The sequence below is a fragment of the Mesocricetus auratus genome, unplaced genomic scaffold, assembly GCF_017639785.1.
Source record: "Mesocricetus auratus isolate SY011 unplaced genomic scaffold, BCM_Maur_2.0 Super-Scaffold_100676, whole genome shotgun sequence".
NCBI classification, from domain to species: Eukaryota; Metazoa; Chordata; class Mammalia; order Rodentia; family Cricetidae; genus Mesocricetus; species Mesocricetus auratus.
In genome coordinates this window covers 92,755,945-92,773,540 of record NW_024429266.1, presented here as the reverse complement: position 1 = coordinate 92,773,540, position 17,596 = coordinate 92,755,945, and the positions used below count along the sequence as shown (strand labels likewise).

Sequence of the window (17,596 nt, the reverse complement as noted above, 5' to 3'; positions counted from 1 at the left end):
TACTTATTTACTTTCTTTAGGCTACCCTACATCATTTAGCTTGTTGGTTAAATTGTACTATTCAGGATGTCAAGCTCTGTTCCAGATTTACAATCATAACCTAAGGAGGTGAGCCATTTAAGGCAAACCAATGGAAAAGGGGTCAGCACACCTCACCGTTGAGAACTCATACCCTGCATCGGCTCCTTTATTATTTGTAGAAAAGCACTTGAGGTCATTACGTTAGCACAAAGCACGGAACGGTCTTTGTGCACCAGAATTTCAAATTAAATTCCAAAGGTCTTCCCAGGCTGAGCAAAAAGAAACTTTCTCAATGTGGTATGACGTGTGGGTTATCATTTTTGAAGGAGTCATTCTTTAGACAAAGGGAAGTGACCCACAAGTCCTTAGAGCTTTTGTTGTCTTATATCTCATTGTCTGTTTACAGCTAGTTAGATTCCCTCCCCCTCCCATGTGTTAGACTTTTCAGGAAGATCCCCAGAAGGAGGCTCCCTTAGGAGAAAACAGAAAAAAACCCCAGCTGTGTTTCCTATAATATGTCTGCAGAGGGTGCTAATGCACCTGACACATGGGTCAGTGTTTAGTGCCTTTTCTTGGGCTCTTTGCCTTTTATTTATTTGTCAATCTACGATGTGACAGTCCTTTTGTTTTACCTTGTTGTATTTTATTTTGTTATATTTTATTATTATCTTTCAGAAGCCTGTTCTTTTTTAAGGAGAGACAGAAAGGGAGTGGATCCCAGAGGGAGGGGAGGTACAGAGAAACTGGGATCAGTAGAGGGAATGGAAACCATAGCCAGGTGTGGTGATATGTTTCTTGTGCAAATAAAGCCTGTCTCGGGGTCAGAGAATGGAGCTTGCCACTAGGTAACCATAGAGGTCTGTGCAGACAGACAGGAAGTGACTTAGCTGGGCAGAAACAGGATATCAGCAGGGAGAGAAACAGGAAATCACTCTCTTCTCTGCTGAGATGCTTAGGAGGAAAGGTGTGCTGTGGCTTGCTCCTTCTCTCTGATCTCTCAGCATTTCCCTCTGTATCTGACTGCAGTTTTTTATTACCTAGACCAGTTAAGAACTCATCTTGCAACCACAGTATATTATGTGAGAAATGAATCTATTTTTAGTAAAAGAAAAAGAAAACAAAGCAATGGGTATTTTAAAATCAAAGCAAACAACACACACAGAGAATGGCATAAACATAATATAGTCCCCACTCACAAGAAGGCTCTGAAACAACCACCTAAGATCAGGTAGTCAGAAGAGAGGTCGGCTAGTTTCACTTAAGGTCAGTTCTTGGAAGAGAAAGGAATTTTTCTTGAAGATTAACATTAGTTGCTAAAGCAATTGGGTGTTATCTAAGGGGATGGACTAAGCAGGGTTTATTTACTTGTTTGTTTGTTTGTTTATTGTTTATTTCTGTTTTTCTGCCACACATTACATCCCCACAGCAGTTTCTCCTCCCTCCATCCCTTCCAGTCCCTCCCTCTACCTACCATCTTCTCCAAATTAACTCCTCCCCTGTTTACCAAAAAAAAAAAAAAGACCTCCCCCAGGAATATCAACCAAACATGGCCTAACAAGTTACAGTAAGACCAGGCACAACGCAAAATATCACATATGAATGAAACTCCAATAGGAGAAAAAGGGTCCCAAGCACAGGTAAAAGAGTCTGAAACACCCCTGACTCCCTTTGTTGGGAGTCCCACAAAACACCAAGCCATAGGGTATATGCAGAGGCCATAGCTCAGAGACATACAGGTCCATGTTTGCCACTTCAGTCTCGTAAGCAGGATTTAAAGCCTTGAGATACAGAAGTCAGAGGCAATACATGCAAAAGTCACTGTGGATCATTGTTTGGTCTTGTGTATTTCACAAAGGGCACAGTCCTATAAAGGACACAGGACACCTGCGTTCCCATTTTGAAGGTGACATGACTGAGGATCAAAGAGAAGTAGGTTGTTTTATGGGAATGTCATTGTTATAAGAGCTGAGAAGAGTGTCCAAGATTTTGTTTTTCATTTTCTTTTCTTCATTAGGTTGGTTTGGTTCCATTGTGTTCCATAATATGATAATTAAATAGATGGCTCTATAGTTAATACCTTCCCAGATGTAGCATCACATTATAATATCACACACACACACACACACACACACACATACACACACCATGATGTTTTCTACCTATTTAAAACACCTATTAGTTGATAATCAGTTAGGAAGCCCTGTAAATGTCATGGCCCTTAGCACCCTTCTAATTTTGTATGAACCCCAAACTTTACTTGCTCACGGTTTTAGCTCACTCAGTACCTAAAGACCACATTCACCTGTCTCCTTTGCATGGTGTCCACCCCTTGAATCATCTTCTACAAGATTTAATATGGCTTTCTTTTTGCAATTATTCAAAACTTTAGCTTTTATTTTATCCCATTCTGTGTATACCAATACAGCATCCCAGTCATAAAATTCATAGCATGTCTCAGAGTTTTGTTCTTACACATTTAATTAGATGCCCACATATTTTTACATGTCATTCCTCCAATAGACTATTATGAGTTTTATTAGAACAGGGATATGTGTGTCCCCCTGTGTCCTTTCCTCTCTCCCTTACATAGCACTTGAAACACGTACTGGCTGTGCAATAACTTTTAAGTGAATTAACACGGGCACATGAGTCTTAGTGCTTTTAGATCAAGCTGACTTCTGACTCACAGAGATCCAACAGCCTCCGCCACCACCACCACAGCTGTCCTAGTGTTCTTTTTATTTGTTTGTTTTGTTGTTGTTGCTCTACACAGAAAGCTAACACACCTCAGAGAAAGGTAAAAATGAAAATCTTAATCGGAAAATTCAACCCAGACACAGAGATTTCTATGGCATCAAAACATCCCCAGGCATTTGTTTCATCTCGAGAATCCATTTCATCTTGAGACTCTGAGAAAGTGGAAGACCCCACTCTGATTGACTAATTCTAAATTCACTCAGTCTCTGGAAATTAACCATGGATGCTTCAGACATTATAAACATAATTTTTTCCTGTAAAAGCTTTAAAAATAATACTTTGAAGTTCTTGTTGTTTTCTTTTTATTCAACACTGTTGCATATACAACAGTGGGTATATTAGTGAAGAGGACTGAATGCAAACTCTGAGTGGAAATACCTTAAAGCCAACATCAGCCAGTGTATTGATGTTGGATGATTGCTTTAGTTGGCCTCCTGAGACTAAATTTGTCTGTCAACACTGCCTATCCAACTTTGGGGTCTTTTGAATTTGGACCATGTATTTTTCTGTAACATGGTTGCTTCAACACTGTCACTACCTCCTTACAATTTATGATGTCCATAAACAGCATTTTTAGAAAGGAAACATTATCTTCTTCACTGAACTGCTCCATCTTTCTGGACTAAATGTCCTTCGCATCTTTGTAGCTTCCAAGTTCTTAGAAACATGAGATACTCATTTCACAGATTAGAAGTACATTTTGTTCTGGATATTTTTCTCCTCTCTTTGCCAACAGAACTTTTAACAGGAAACACAGCAGCTTTTAGAATTGTGGTAAACTAACTTAAAACTCAAATTTTTAATACTGCAAAAAAATTAGTAAATGTCAACATCATCAATATTGAAGCCTCAGTGGCTTTCATAGTCTTTTCATATTTCCCATCTTATATAGCCTATTACTTCAGTGCTGCTGTTGTCTCTAGAGATTTAAGCTTGAAAATTATACAAAATTGATATTGGTTGTTACCAAAGACGCAGAACTCCTACAGAGCAGTATTGAGGTCATTGGACAAAAACTGAAGAGCAAAAGCAAAATGATGTTATATTAAAAACCAGAATTGCTAAGAAGGTAATAGTACTTTTACCTCAGTAACATAACCAGAGGCTTCGTAGTATGTGGATGGAGAGATAACCACCTTCAGGAAAGTGTGGATTTACTTTTCAATGTGTAGAGCAATAATCAAATCAAACCAATGACTAAGAAGAAAATAAAAGAAAGATAACTGAAAAGCCATCTTAGAGAAATGAGGACTCTTAGAGAGTTCAAATTTAAACAGGGGACAATTCAGCAGGCTTCTTTAGTGCCAATGAGTTTAAAGCCACTAAAGTCAATTTATAACATAAATATTTTGTTTTTATAATCAAATGTATAATTTATATTTTATGTATAGCAACATTTTAGGATACTATCCACCATCTTTGCCATTTTTATTAACCAAATGGAAACTTATCAGAGTGTTAGTGGGAGGCCACAAAGGTAGTTTCAATATTCATTATGCCTAGAAAAATGGTTCAGTGCCTTTTCTCAGGGGCTGATTCTGAGATTGGCCCTAATTAATGTTTTCATTAATATCATGGATGATAGCATAGGATGAGCTTAATAAATTTTCCAATTATGCCAAATTGGATAGGGAAACTAGCCAAGAACTTGGTTGGAAGAACTTGATGGCAGTTTAAGTGACCTTTTAGTGTTACAGCAGAAAATAAGGCACACTGTTTAGTTGAGAATAAGAGTCTTGGAATGAGCCACAAGCGAGGATTATCTTTCATGGATGCTGCGCCTTGCAACCTAGAAACCAAGTTCTTATCTTTCTATTTAATTTCAAAGTCACAGGAAGATAGAATCATTACTCTAAAGGTAACGTGGGATTAATTTGACTATCGATGAGGCTGACACAGAAGTGTGGTGAGGCTTGGAGAGGTGGGGCATATATAGAGTAGCCTCTGAATAAAGCTGCAACAACGCATCCCACTTGGATATTTGAGATGGTGTCCCATGTTTGTGCAGATCCATGACACTCGTTTCCTCCTCCGAACTGAGTGTGCACTGAATGAATGCACTGTGCATAAATGGTCATTTAAGATGAAGAATGTGAGGAACACTATGTAGGTCCAGAGATAATCTCTAAAGCAATTGGGAGACTACTACAAGGAGTGAATCTAGGCATTCACGAAACAAAGGGAAAGTACCAAGACTAGACTTTCAAACACATTTTAATTGTTCATTATTTCAAAAACATTCAGTAGCTCTTTCCTAATCATACAGCGCATAGAACAATGTATAATAATATCTTTTTTCTGAAGGAAATTTTTTAAAGTTATGTAACCACAAAGCCAACATGTATGGAATACTAATGGATGTGAAGTCATTTAGATCACTGTCCTTAGACCTTCTTTCCCTCCTTTCTCTCCTCTTCCTTCCTATCCCTTCATTTCTTTTAATTTTTTATGAAATTGATAACCTGTTAATGGAGATTTATTGTTTACATCCGACACAGCTTTTCCATGTAGCTCAGGATGGCCCAGAACTCAATGTGAAGGTTGGCCTCTAACTCATCATCCTCTTTCTTCCTTTAACCCTTCAAATCCTGAGATAACAGAAGGACATCACCACACCCAGACATGAGGAGAATGTTTACTAAAGCTAAAATTTACATGGAATTAAAACATGGTCTATGAAATTTTATTATACATGGCCACCTAACCCTTAAACAATATCTGGATATTCTTGCTACAAGCTATACCTATCAAGTAGTTTATCTGTTTTTTTATATTTAAAAATATGCTATTACTATGGAAATCTGCAGTGGCTTATGGGAAACTGGAAGTGTCTTTAAGATGCACAATACACCAATGTATTGTTTTTTTCTTTAGGCCAAATGGCAGGCGACCACACAAGGCTGGAGTTTCATAACATAGAGACTGGCATCATCACAGAACGACGCTATCTTTCTTCTGTCCCCTCAAACTTCATTGGACACCTGCAAAGCCTGACATTTAATGGGATGGCATACATCGACTTGTGCAAAAATGGCGATATAGATTACTGTGAGCTCAATGCCAGGTTTGGCTTCAGGAACATCATCGCAGATCCTGTCACCTTCAAGACCAAATCGAGCTATGTTGCCTTAGCTACATTGCAAGCCTACACTTCTATGCATCTCTTTTTCCAGTTCAAGACCACATCCCTAGATGGACTAATTCTGTATAACAGTGGGGATGGAAATGACTTTATTGTGGTTGAATTAGTTAAAGGGTACGTACATGTCATTGCAATGAAAAGAGAGAGAAAAAAAACACTGTGTAATGATAGACTTATATCCAAAAGTCTATATGAAACACAATGTGTTGACTTAATATGGTTGTCGGCAGGAGGGGGAAGACAAATGGGCTATTTGTTCAACACCTTTACTAGGTAACTTCCATGAGTGTGAAACAAGGCAGTTGCTTGTCTAATAAGTATACATGTAAGTGCAGACCAGTCATAGTTCATGGTAGGTCTCCTGTGATTCTTATACTCTAAAATGTTTATTTCCTGAGTTTTGAAGATGCAATTTCAGAAAAGTTTTGTAGACCATTCCACGCCAAAGCAAATAGCTGATTCAGTTTATCGGATTAGTTATTTAATGGAATTCCAGTTAATTCAAACTTAGCTCTATGTTGAATCATTCAGGAAGAATGATATGTTAATGAAATATTTTCATAGTGTGATGACAAATGAATATGTTTTCATCAGTTTGGACATTTATTCATCTCCTCAGGGAATATTATTGTCCGTTTGCTATAGAGTAGATAATACATCAGATAATACACATAATTATATAAAAAACATGGATATTTTCCTTGCCCCCCTTGTGTATGTCTTAGATTCCTCCTAACCTTGAAACACATACACATACCAACATGTAGAATCACTGAGTCCAGATGCATATGAAAATCCAATGGAAAAACATGATAAGCAGATTCCTGGGATGATCGTGCACACATTTCCAGGGGCCTTGGTGAAACAGAAGGACAAATGGAGCAGGAAGTATACGGTAGAGACTCGTATTACACATGAGAACACATATCCCATAAGAATTGTTGTGTCAGTGTGATGGACCAAACAAGAGGTTGATAGAATTCGTGACAAAAGGTGACCCTTCCTCCTTGTAGTTTCACATGCAGGCAGCTTCATCGCAAGATTCTAGAAGGATGAGTCCAGCCGAAGGTGTCCATTTGTAATGTCTTGTTTACCGCCACAGCTCATAGAAAAGCGATGACTCTTTTTCTCTCTCCCGCTTTCTTTCTAGGTACTTACATTATGTGTTTGACTTGGGAAATGGTGCTAACCTCATCAAAGGGAGCTCGAATAAGCCACTCAATGACAATCAGTGGCACAATGTGATGATTTCAAGGGACACCAGCAATCTCCACACTGTAAAAATCGACACGAAAATCACAACGCAGATCACAGCAGGAGCCAGAAACTTAGACCTCAAGAGTAAGTACTGGCTAAGTCATGGTGTGTAGCATCCATATCTGTGCAGCATCCATACCGGAGCGCAAAACCCCTTTGACTGGGTCCAGGCACAGGCCTCTGCAAAGGCTGACAAGGATTTCGGTTTTTTTGCACATGATTAATAATACAACACACAGGTCTCTGTTCTCCCTTTAATATGGCGTGAACATATGTATTTTTAATAACAGTTCAAAAATGCAACACCTAAGAATGTATGCATGATTAAAATTTAAAGAATGAGAAAAATGTGCTCATAATTTTGATATTGTTAAGCAAGGTAGGCACCTGTAAGTCTTCAGTCCCCATAGTTGTCTGTCAATTTGGAGTTAATGGAACCAGATGGGTAGTGAGCTTTTGTTTAGCCCCTGTCACCTTTGGTCAGGGTTCCTAGATGCTTTCAGACTGTTGTACCAAGAGCTATGAGCCTGGCTTTGTGATCAGTGGTGAGTTTCATTTTCTTCACCACCTCCCTGCCATACACAGGCACACACATGCTTCTGCTACCTGTATATCTATCTATCTATCTATCTATCTATCTATCTATCTATCTATCATCTTGCTATCTCTATCTACCTATTATATGTCTGTCTGTCTGTCTGTCTGCCTTTCTCTCTCTCTCTCTCTCTCTCTCTCTCTCACACACACACACACACACACACACACACACAAGGGAAAGCTGCTTTAATGAGCTTTTAAGAAAGTCTTAGATGACATTTTCTTACTTTATTGAGACCTAATTTTTCAAATGCTTATAATAGGAGAAAATAATATTAGATCCTACTTGAACAGGCCTTTGTGATTCACCGAGAACCACAGTCATATAACCCATTGTAATGATCAGGACAAAAAGCATTGGAGAAGGTTCCATTTGCCTTTTAATCTGAGTTTAGAAGAGCTGAGACTTGAGCGTCTCAACCAGGGATGGAACAGCTTTCAGAGGAGAACCAAGTAAATGCAGAGCTAAGTTCATCCCTATCTTCCCTCTTATCCTGCCCTGATGCATAGCAAAGCCCCTCAGATATCATTGCAGGCATATTTTGCCGTGAAAGGCTGCTTATTTGTAATGGTGAGATCTCTTCCTTTGATTTAAGAAGTAAATACGTTGGAGAGTCACAGAACCAGAGAGGGGAAAATCCAACAGTAGCCTTTCTAGAGGGAAAAAAAGTGCAGCTTCTAAACAAGGTGAAAGAAGAAAATGTTTCGTTTTGTGTAATTGTAGGACATATTTACAATGCTGCTTCCTTATTTGTCACACATAAAATATATGGCAATGGTTGTCTCCTTTCTTTCCTAGTGAGCCCCTTGTTAACTTCAAAGGTTTTTCATTTGCTTCAGATGTATCAACCTAGCTGACACCTAGCAGGGGATTCAAAGAAATGCAGCCTGCCAAACTCAACTGCTTCTCCTTCTTCTCTGTGACAAAAGTGACCTGAGTATTTGGTTTCTATTCAGAGGGTGCCCTCATTTTGCATGGTTGACACCCGTGGCCATGTTCAAGAAAACAGGGAGACTGTGAGGGCACTGGCCAGGGCAACCACAGAAGAATAAAACAATGGCTTGGTGATGTCACAGAGATCTCAGGGTACAGACACCATTGTTACTAGAGACCTCAGAGACCATGCCAGAAACTCAAATGACTTAAGTATGTGGTTCATACTTGCCTGAAGCAGTCCATGCTTGCAGCCCTAGTTTGTGAATATGAGCAATCAAATCCAGTTGGTTGTGCCCTTCAGATGCTTGGGATACCATCTCCTAAAAGCAAACATTTGCTGCTTATTCATTAAAGCAGATGTGAGCATAATAGGAGGCTGTCGTGGGATTCTTTCTGATGGGAGTGTGTGTCATAAAGGTAGCTTTATGCATCTTAGACACATTTACTTAAAACATGGACTTCTTTTTAATACAGGTTATAAGAAAAGCATTTCCTAGAGTTAAGACATTAAGTCTGGTATTCTGACTAATTACATGGTTGGTGGTGTGGGGTTTGCTTTGGTTTTCCGTTTGTTTTTTTTTTTAAGACAGGGTTTCTCTGTGTAACAGACCTAGCTGTCCTGGGACTCACACTTGTAGTCATGTTTTAAAAAGCAAAATTTGCTAGATGGTATTGCATGCCTTTAATCCCAACACTTGGGAGGCAGAGGCAGGTGGATCTCTGTGAGTTTGAGGCCAGCCTCTCTATAGGACAACCAAGGCTACACAGAGAAACAATGTCTCAAAGCAAAAACTAAACAAAAGCAACAATAAAAACTCAGTTTAAGTTAGAGGTTAATCTCCCAGATAATGGTGCGCGCGCGCGCATGCATGCGTGTGTGTGTGTGTGTGTGTGTGTGTGTGTGTGTGTGTGTGTAGGAACATGCCTGTGCTGTGTGTAGCGAATGGGTGCTGGTGTGAACCCTGGAACAGGATCTTAGATGTCTTGCCCCATCATTGTCTACCCTATTCTTTTGAGCCAGAATCACTCACTGAGCCAGGAAGTCCCAGCCACACTCCTGTCTTGTCCCAGGGTCTCCGCATTAGGTAGCAGGCACATGCATGACCAGGGAAGATGTGGATGCCGGGATACTGCAGGGCTCGTGTTTGTGTATAAAGTACTCTTATTTACAGACCCCTCTCTTCAGGCAACTGAGGTTCTTTACCAATAAATTCTGGGAAGTTGCTGCGCTTCCAGGCCTTTTAGATCAGGTCAAAAAATGAGATCTAGTCCCGAAAATAAGGCTCAATTTTCCACTTGTGAGTGGATGTGTGACTTTTAATTGGAAGAATAACTCCCAGAATCCCAATGAGGAGAGAGCATGGCGTGAGACGTCATCTCCCTTCTAATCCCACCTTCCGCTCTGCAGGACTGCAATGCTAACTAGACGTTATTTACTGAGCACTGACCCTCTGCTAGGGGTGGAGAGCAGAGTGTGAGAAAGGATGACAGGGTCCTGCCGTGCAAAGGGACCATCCCAAGAAACACCGAGTCCTAACACTCAGGCATAGCAGGGAGGGGAGCCGTGGTGACACATGTGGACACTGACACTGGGCTGAGCCGGAAGACTTGTTGAGGAAGCCATGTTTAAGGGGTGCTTGAAGCACAAATGAAGACCACCGGGCGCAGTTTCTCCTCCCCTCCCGGGGACCCGGGGGACACTTAAAGTGGGTTCCGGATGTGAGGGCTGCAGGACTTCATGCCCTGAAGTGACCATGCATGCCAGCCATGCAGACTAGAGCCACTAGGGGACGCAAGAAACAGGAAAAAAAATCCCCTTACCTAAGTTAGTGAATACTGGGGTTTGTTCCTCCCCGAGGGTTACCTTTGAGAATGAAACTTATTCTGATTTATCCACACAGTCTTCAAATCTTTACCTCTCCAAGAGAGACCAGTCTGCTTAACTACACCGCACGCCTTTGGTAGTTGGTGAAGTGCAGAAACAACCGGTGTCCACGTCTTGCCGTGCACCGTTAACGTAAAACAACTTTTAATTCACCTTTTAAGTGTTTTGTGTGGAGGGAGGTCAGCCCTCATCTGAAGTCACTTGGCAGAATCGGATTTTTGACACTTTCACTTACGTTACTGTACCCGAAAGGCACAGCAGAGGGCAGCAGAGGGCCACGCACTGTGTTCCACGATGTTGGGGCGGGGGCTGGCGATTAACTCGCTCCTTTTGCGCTGGGGAACAGAATCGCTTTGTTTTCAGATCCTGAAATTCCATATTTAGCCTGCACGGTGATGCACGCCTTTGTCCGTGGCTGCGTTTCAAGTTGGAGATGTAGAAATGTGAGACCCGGGCCTCTCTCGTCCCCACCTCGACCCAGGTGGAAGCAGTCACAAACAAGCCTCAGTCTCAGGCTCCTTCCAGCAGAGGGACTCCGTGCTCATGACCTCGTTCAAATGATCTTTCCCGACGCTGTCCAAGTCTCGCCGGTGTAGACCTCTCCCGGCTAATACTGTTTTGTTTGCATCTTTATCCCCAGCTGCTGGAGTAATACTATTCCCTTTGGCTATTACATGGTGCGAGCTGCAACACGCGGAGAAAGGGCACGCCTTTCGCTTGCTCTGGACTGATTCCGTAGTCCGACTCCATTCATTCTGGAACTTTAGGGTCCCGGCCTCTTTAGTGAGATAATGCAATCCCTCCTTGTGCGTCGCTTGTCCTAATTTGGCAATTGCTTTGGGAAAGTATAAATACCCGATGGATTTAAATGAGGTTATTGTATGTAATCCTTATGAGTGTCCGGGAATTTGAATTGAGGTCAGTCTTGCTTATTCATTTATCTAGTTCAGGATTAAAAATAGAAAAGACGAATAGTTTTGGGTCTCCATCTTCCATAGATGCCCTTCTTTAAACACTAAATTAATCCGTCAGCACATTTGAATTTGATTGGGGCCCGACCATGCTCCTGGGTGCATAGCAGAGAGTGCCCTCACGTGGCCACTTAGCAAAATTACACCGAGTCACTCATGGCCCACATATAGGTCAGCCAGGTCCCTTCCTCCTCCTTTATCCAGCCTCAGTTGTTTCCGGAGCCACTAAAAAGTCCCCAACCAGAAACAGCCCAGACTTTCCATTCCAACCGGTTCCATCTCTAAGGAAGGATAGTGTCCATCCTCAACTCACTCTTTCTTTTGTAACTCAGACCGGCCTGTTACCCAGCGGCCCTCGTGCTCTGGGGACTCAATATAAGGCACATCTGCCTGTGTTCTATCTTTTCACGTCGCACCTTGAGAAACATTTATTGAGGGACGTCAGTTCCAAAGCACTGGTCCTGTTCAGGTGCGCCTGAGCTTTGTGGTTTAGCACGCATGACTTCTGGTAGACCCTTTGTCTTGCCTAGATTAATTTGCTCCGATAGGAAACGTCCAGAGAAGAATTTAACTCTGAGCCCTAATCTTCGAGCTGGATGTGTCGTCCACAGTAGAAGAAATGCCCCAGGGTCCCCTTGTTTAAAACGAAGTGAGATTTCCTAACGTTTTCTTCATTTGTGGGGGCCTATTTTAAGGATCCGTTCGAAAGTTAGAGAGACAAGAACCTTTCCAGTGGTTAATAATGAGGCCCCCTGGAGGGTAAAGAGTTTATTCTAATTGCTGCAGTAGGATCTCCAGGAGACCCGGCTGTCCCTGGCACCTGTTCCCTCCTCCCTAGTACCTAAGACATTATCCCACCAACCCATCCCATAATATCATAATGCCTTTGAGACCCCCTTTTTACCCTGCCTGCTGGCACTGACAACATCTCCTTACTGACAGTGGTTGAGCGTTAGAACTCTTCACCTTAAATTTCACTCTCCAGTGAGTGGACCTGTCACCTTAGGGTCACATACAGGTGTTTTCCCAGCTGCGGCCACTAGACTCACTTTACAAATTGGCAATAAACACCCAATTAGATTTCCATGGCATGCAGTATGAACCTCCTGAAGAAGACGCTGCGTCTCAGCAGGAAGCAGGGCATTTTGCTGGTGGAGAAGGGCGTTGAGCATCATACGGAAGCTGCCTGCGGGGTTGAGAGTGGAAGGATTTAGCAGGACCCTGGAGTAAGTAGGGCACTTGAGAATGACATTTCAGGTTCAGTGCTGAAGATGGGCGAAGCTCACCCGGGGAAAGGGGTCACTTCAGAGGCAACCACCACAGCACAGAACAGACAAGAAGGCTGTGAGTCTGTCAAAGTAATACTTGACATTTTTGTTATTCCTCTCCCACACGAGTATTACAGCATGGATACCTGAAAGACAATTAGAGACGTGAAGCCATTGTTTCTCTTTGATGACTCCGTTGAATTCTCAGGTTTTGCAGAAATCAGCCCAAATCTATTCTCTTGACTGTAAAACCTCTGACAGCTTGTTTTAATCCACTCTCACCTCCCCCACCTCTTGGAAGACATGCGCAGTTCCCCGTGGCCTCCTCGCTCACATTCACTATGAGCACTCTTCTCCTGGCCATGTGTAAGCTTCAGGCCAGATCCCGCTATCGTGGCTTAAATGCCTGTATCCGGTTCCGACAACTCCGTATTGTTTAAATCCATCGTCCTTTGCACTTGCTTTGGAATCTTTGCTTTATTGGGCAGAGTTATCTTTCATTAGTTTATTCAGCGTCTTCCAACTCTGAGACGTCCCTTCCCAACCTCGGGATCACGGGAAGTCAAATATCACTGAGAACTCACCAGTTCCTGGGTCCAGCTAGATCGACGTCTTCCAAAGAGCTGACATACCAGGCCATGTGTCTAGTTAAAATGTTCTCCAGATCCAGCCCGATTCTTCACTGTAAAGTAATCGAGGTTTTATTTACCTCATGTGTGCGAGTGCTTCACACACATGGATGCGTGTGTGCTACATAGATACAGAGGACAGAGCAGGGAGTCAGGTCCCAGAGGTCACTGGATCCCCTGGAGCTGGAATTGCTAATGGTTGTGAACCGCCATGTGCCTAGAAACCAAAGCCAGGTCAATAAGTATTCTTAACCATCTCTGAACCATCTCTTCGGTCCTCCTAACTCATCATTTTCCCATGGACCAGGGAAAACAACTTGTATTGTTCATGTCAGCCTCAATTGACTGCTACTGACAGCCTGGAACAGCACATTGAAAAGAAATCTGAAACATCTGTGGACTTACCAACTAGGAGTATGGGAGTGATAAGGCCTGGTGTAACAGGATAAGTCATAGGGAGCCAATACTGCGTTTGAGTGTCTAGCGTAGCTCTAAGGTCCGGATCCTTACCATGTCTGGATGCACCGTACCTAGGTGCTTATTTCTACGCACAGACCAGATTCGGAGCTCTGGTACTCACAAGCCCCGGCTGGTATGCTTGGAATATTTGCAGACCTGCTTACGTTAGCCCTGCAGCAAAGACACAGCTCTCCTGAGACCTCCCCCAGCACACTCACTCCGGGAAGTGGGAGCCAGTTTTCCCATGCCTTCTAGAACAAAGTCCAGGTGTACCACTCCCCAAAGGAAATGGCAAGACCGCTGAAACTTGCGGATGGTGGCATGCGCAAAACAGAGTGACAAATCTCTGCAGGGTCTCAGAGTTGAGTTCTGAAGAGTCAGATGTACACAAGCTCTCAGCTTCAGCTAGAGATCAGCCTTCAGTTCTGTCTGTAAGGACTCAGGCATTGTGCTGGCCTGCCTCCATGACCTGGCAGAATGCACTCAGGCAGTGCCCTGGTCAGCCCAGGGTTCCATGGTTGCTTAGTCTGCACGCAGGTGCAAAGGACCCTTTAAAAGACAGACCCGGCCCGTTTCTGTTATCTTTCCTCACTCTGCTCTTTTCTGCTCTTTCCCCGCCGTTACCATGGAGAAGACAGGACTTTTCCTGTCTCCTCTCTTCTATCTCTGTATCTCTCTGTCCCTTTACGTCTTTCTTCTCCCCTTTCCCTTTCCAATAAAACTTCTCACTTAAGTCCTGACTGCCTGGCATGTTTGTCCCTCTGCCTCGGTCACCCCCACCTGACGTGGAATCCGCCACGTTTCCCCTCACACTTTACTCCGAACACTGTCTACTCTTCAGGTGAAGCCAAGCGAATTGAGTCACCTTCTTAGATGTTGGCGTTTCGTAGTCCAGAGCTGCTGTGTCATCGGGGAGTGTGAAAACAGCTTCTCACCTCGGAGTAGTTGACCTCTCTCCTTTTAATGAAGAGAAGATTAAGCAAAGGTCTTCGTGATGCAAGTAGCACAAACCCGCTCAGACTATCTTAGGAAAACAAAAGAAAGAAATGTCAGAGAGAAGGAAGAGAGAGAGGTGCGGCGGTGGTGGGGGGAGACTTCTCCGAGCATCTGTGAAGACTGCATCCGTCTCTAGTGTCTAGCATGAGGGTAAAGTACAAATTCATGAAGATGGTGACAATATGGAAACCAGATGACACGAAAATAATTGCATGTAAAAGACTTAAAAAAAGAAAAAAATGCTTGAGTAAGTAGAGCTGCTTTGAGCATGTTGCCCTGGCTCAGTGATTACAAAGCCAGAAATTCACAAGAAAGCCCAGATGGAAAGAGGGACCTAGACTATTGCCATCAATGGAATTGCAAGGATTCATTAAACATCAGACAGGCCCCGGCTGGTACCTGGATAATACTACACTTATTTGCTATATGGGTCCCACAAAAGATGGATTTTTAAGGAGTTCTCTCACTTAGGGAGGGCTCAGTCATAGTGCAAGTCCTACTTTCCTTAAGGAGTAGAGCTTCTAGAGGCTATTTACCTCTTCAGAAAACCCAAATCTTTAAATTAGTGAGAGACTGGAAAGTTGGGGAGACTTGGTATGCAGTTATCAATAACTTTAAAAGTCCTACTTCTAAGGTTTTCACTCAGGATTCAAAAAAGGAACTACAAATAAGCAAGGGAACGAAACTCTGAGCGAAAAAGAAATTGACTCACACACAATTGACTCTCTGCATGTTCTTTATTCTTTTGTTCTTTCTCTCTTGCTGTTCTGTTTTTCTGCTTCTGTCTAGCTCTCTGTTTCTTTGTCTCTTGAATTCTTGTTTTCGCTACTTCTTGGGGGTACAGATATACATACATACATACATATATATATATATATTTGCAACAGTAATTCTTTTTACAATACAATATGAGGCTTGAGTTTCTCAGGGTCACCAAGGCAGATCAGATTTACACACTGAGCATTAAACTAAAACTGCTAGGTGAAACTTTTAACATCCATTATTTAAGGCTGCAGGTCAGAGAGAGGGTCTAAGTTTAATTTGCACAAGAAACAAAACCTGGCACCTTCCAGTGCTCTAGTTTTCCCTGAGGATGAGCAATTGGGCAGATTACCTTTGTCTTTATCTTTTCAGGGAAAATTGGAGGGAGCAGTAAATCTCTGAGCTAAAATCTTGAGCTAATACAACAAGAAGTTTGAGAATTTTTTAGTGCAGGGTTAGTGTAGGTTATCACTTTCCCTGTCTTCCAGTGAGGTAAAGCCAAGGACATGCTTATTTTTTCTATCCATCTAGGCAGCTATGAATCAACAACTTTGGACGTGCCGTAATGCTGTGTCCTTGGCCATCTGATAATGTCTTAGATAGGATCCTTTTGCCTGGGTCCTAAACACCGACCAATAAAGGTAGCTGCAGGAAGGCAGATCTCTGCAATTACAACGGAGAAGAGAACAAGGACATGTTAGTCGAAACAAGTCTCATACATAGCTACAGAATATAATCAGTAACCTAGGACCTGTTGGAGAACAGGTATTTACACATAGCTAGCGAGTGTCATCAGTAAAACTCCAAATGCATGGGAGAAATTTGTTCCCAGCAAATGATCTGATGGCGGTAAACTGTGGGAAGTAAATGCCAAGTTTGTTACAGAAAGGAATAAGATACAGGAGGAATCTACAGCAAGAAGCAGCCAATTCATTCATGAGATTACAATGCCAGGTACAGCTTTGTACTGGTTTGATCCTGCAGAAGAACTCTTACTTCTTCAGAATTTACTCGTGATACAAAGGCTGTCTAATTACTGTGTGATCTTGCGGCTTGTAGCATTAAGCACTCCTGCAGAAGCCATGTTTTTTGCAACTTCTTATGTAGAAAAGCACAGGTGTCACGGCCCTGGACTGCTGGTGGCCCTTTGCCTTCTTGTGCTGGACTGGACTTCCAGCACAGCCTAGGAGCCGTGCTAAGATACCAGGGTTTGCCGTTAATGCCACCTGTGTGTGGTTGTTGCGTGTGTCTGTTTTAAAATTGGCCTTTCCTTGGCCTTTTTAGTCAACTGCTGTTTTGTTTTGTTTTTTAAATAAACACAATACAAGAAGCAATGCCACATTGCAACAAAGGGCACATTTTGTCGTCAGATGCTCTTTGGTGAAGTAGCCTCTACGGTGTTCCGTATGTGTACATGCCTAAAGCAGGCCACGCGACTTCCAGCATCTACCATCTCCCCTGTACTAAGTATAAGCTGAGCCATTTACATGTGTCTTTAAACGTGCTTTCACATGTTAGTTATCATGAAAACTTGCTGAAGACGTAGCACTTAGGTTCATGTTACAGGTGAACAAAGTAAAGTAAGCCTTAGTTCTCTCTTAAATGTTATGCTAAGACAGTGAAGATGGTGATATTAAATACTGGTAATTATGACTCTCTGAAAGCTTACTATAGTCCATGCACTGGTAAACATTTACATGTGAATATCTTACTTATTTCTTACCAAAGTACATAAAGGAAGTCCATGTATTCTTACATACTTCATGGAACTTGAAAGGTTCACCTCAAGTGTATCAGGTACTTATTACTTGTTGGCCAACTTCCCTTAATGTTTTTGCCCAGGCCAACCCACCTTGACTTCTTGGTTTCTTAGCAGCTGCTAAGATATCAGGAATTAATAATTCTAGCACATTTT

General features: G+C 42.3%; 1 protein-coding gene across 28 annotated transcripts in view; it reads left to right on the top strand.

Moving 5' to 3' along the window:
* The window catches only part of Nrxn1 (neurexin 1), a 1,058,108-nt gene that overhangs the window by 494,273 nt on the left and 546,239 nt on the right, over positions 1-17,596 (top strand). For all 28 annotated transcript variants that reach the window (XM_040736989.1, XM_040736999.1, XM_040736994.1 and 25 more), the window contains 2 exons: positions 5,653-6,034; positions 7,071-7,261. In XM_040736989.1, coding sequence (XP_040592923.1) covers positions 5,653-6,034; positions 7,071-7,261 — 573 coding nt within the window. The remainder of the gene's footprint in view (positions 1-5,652; positions 6,035-7,070; positions 7,262-17,596) is intronic.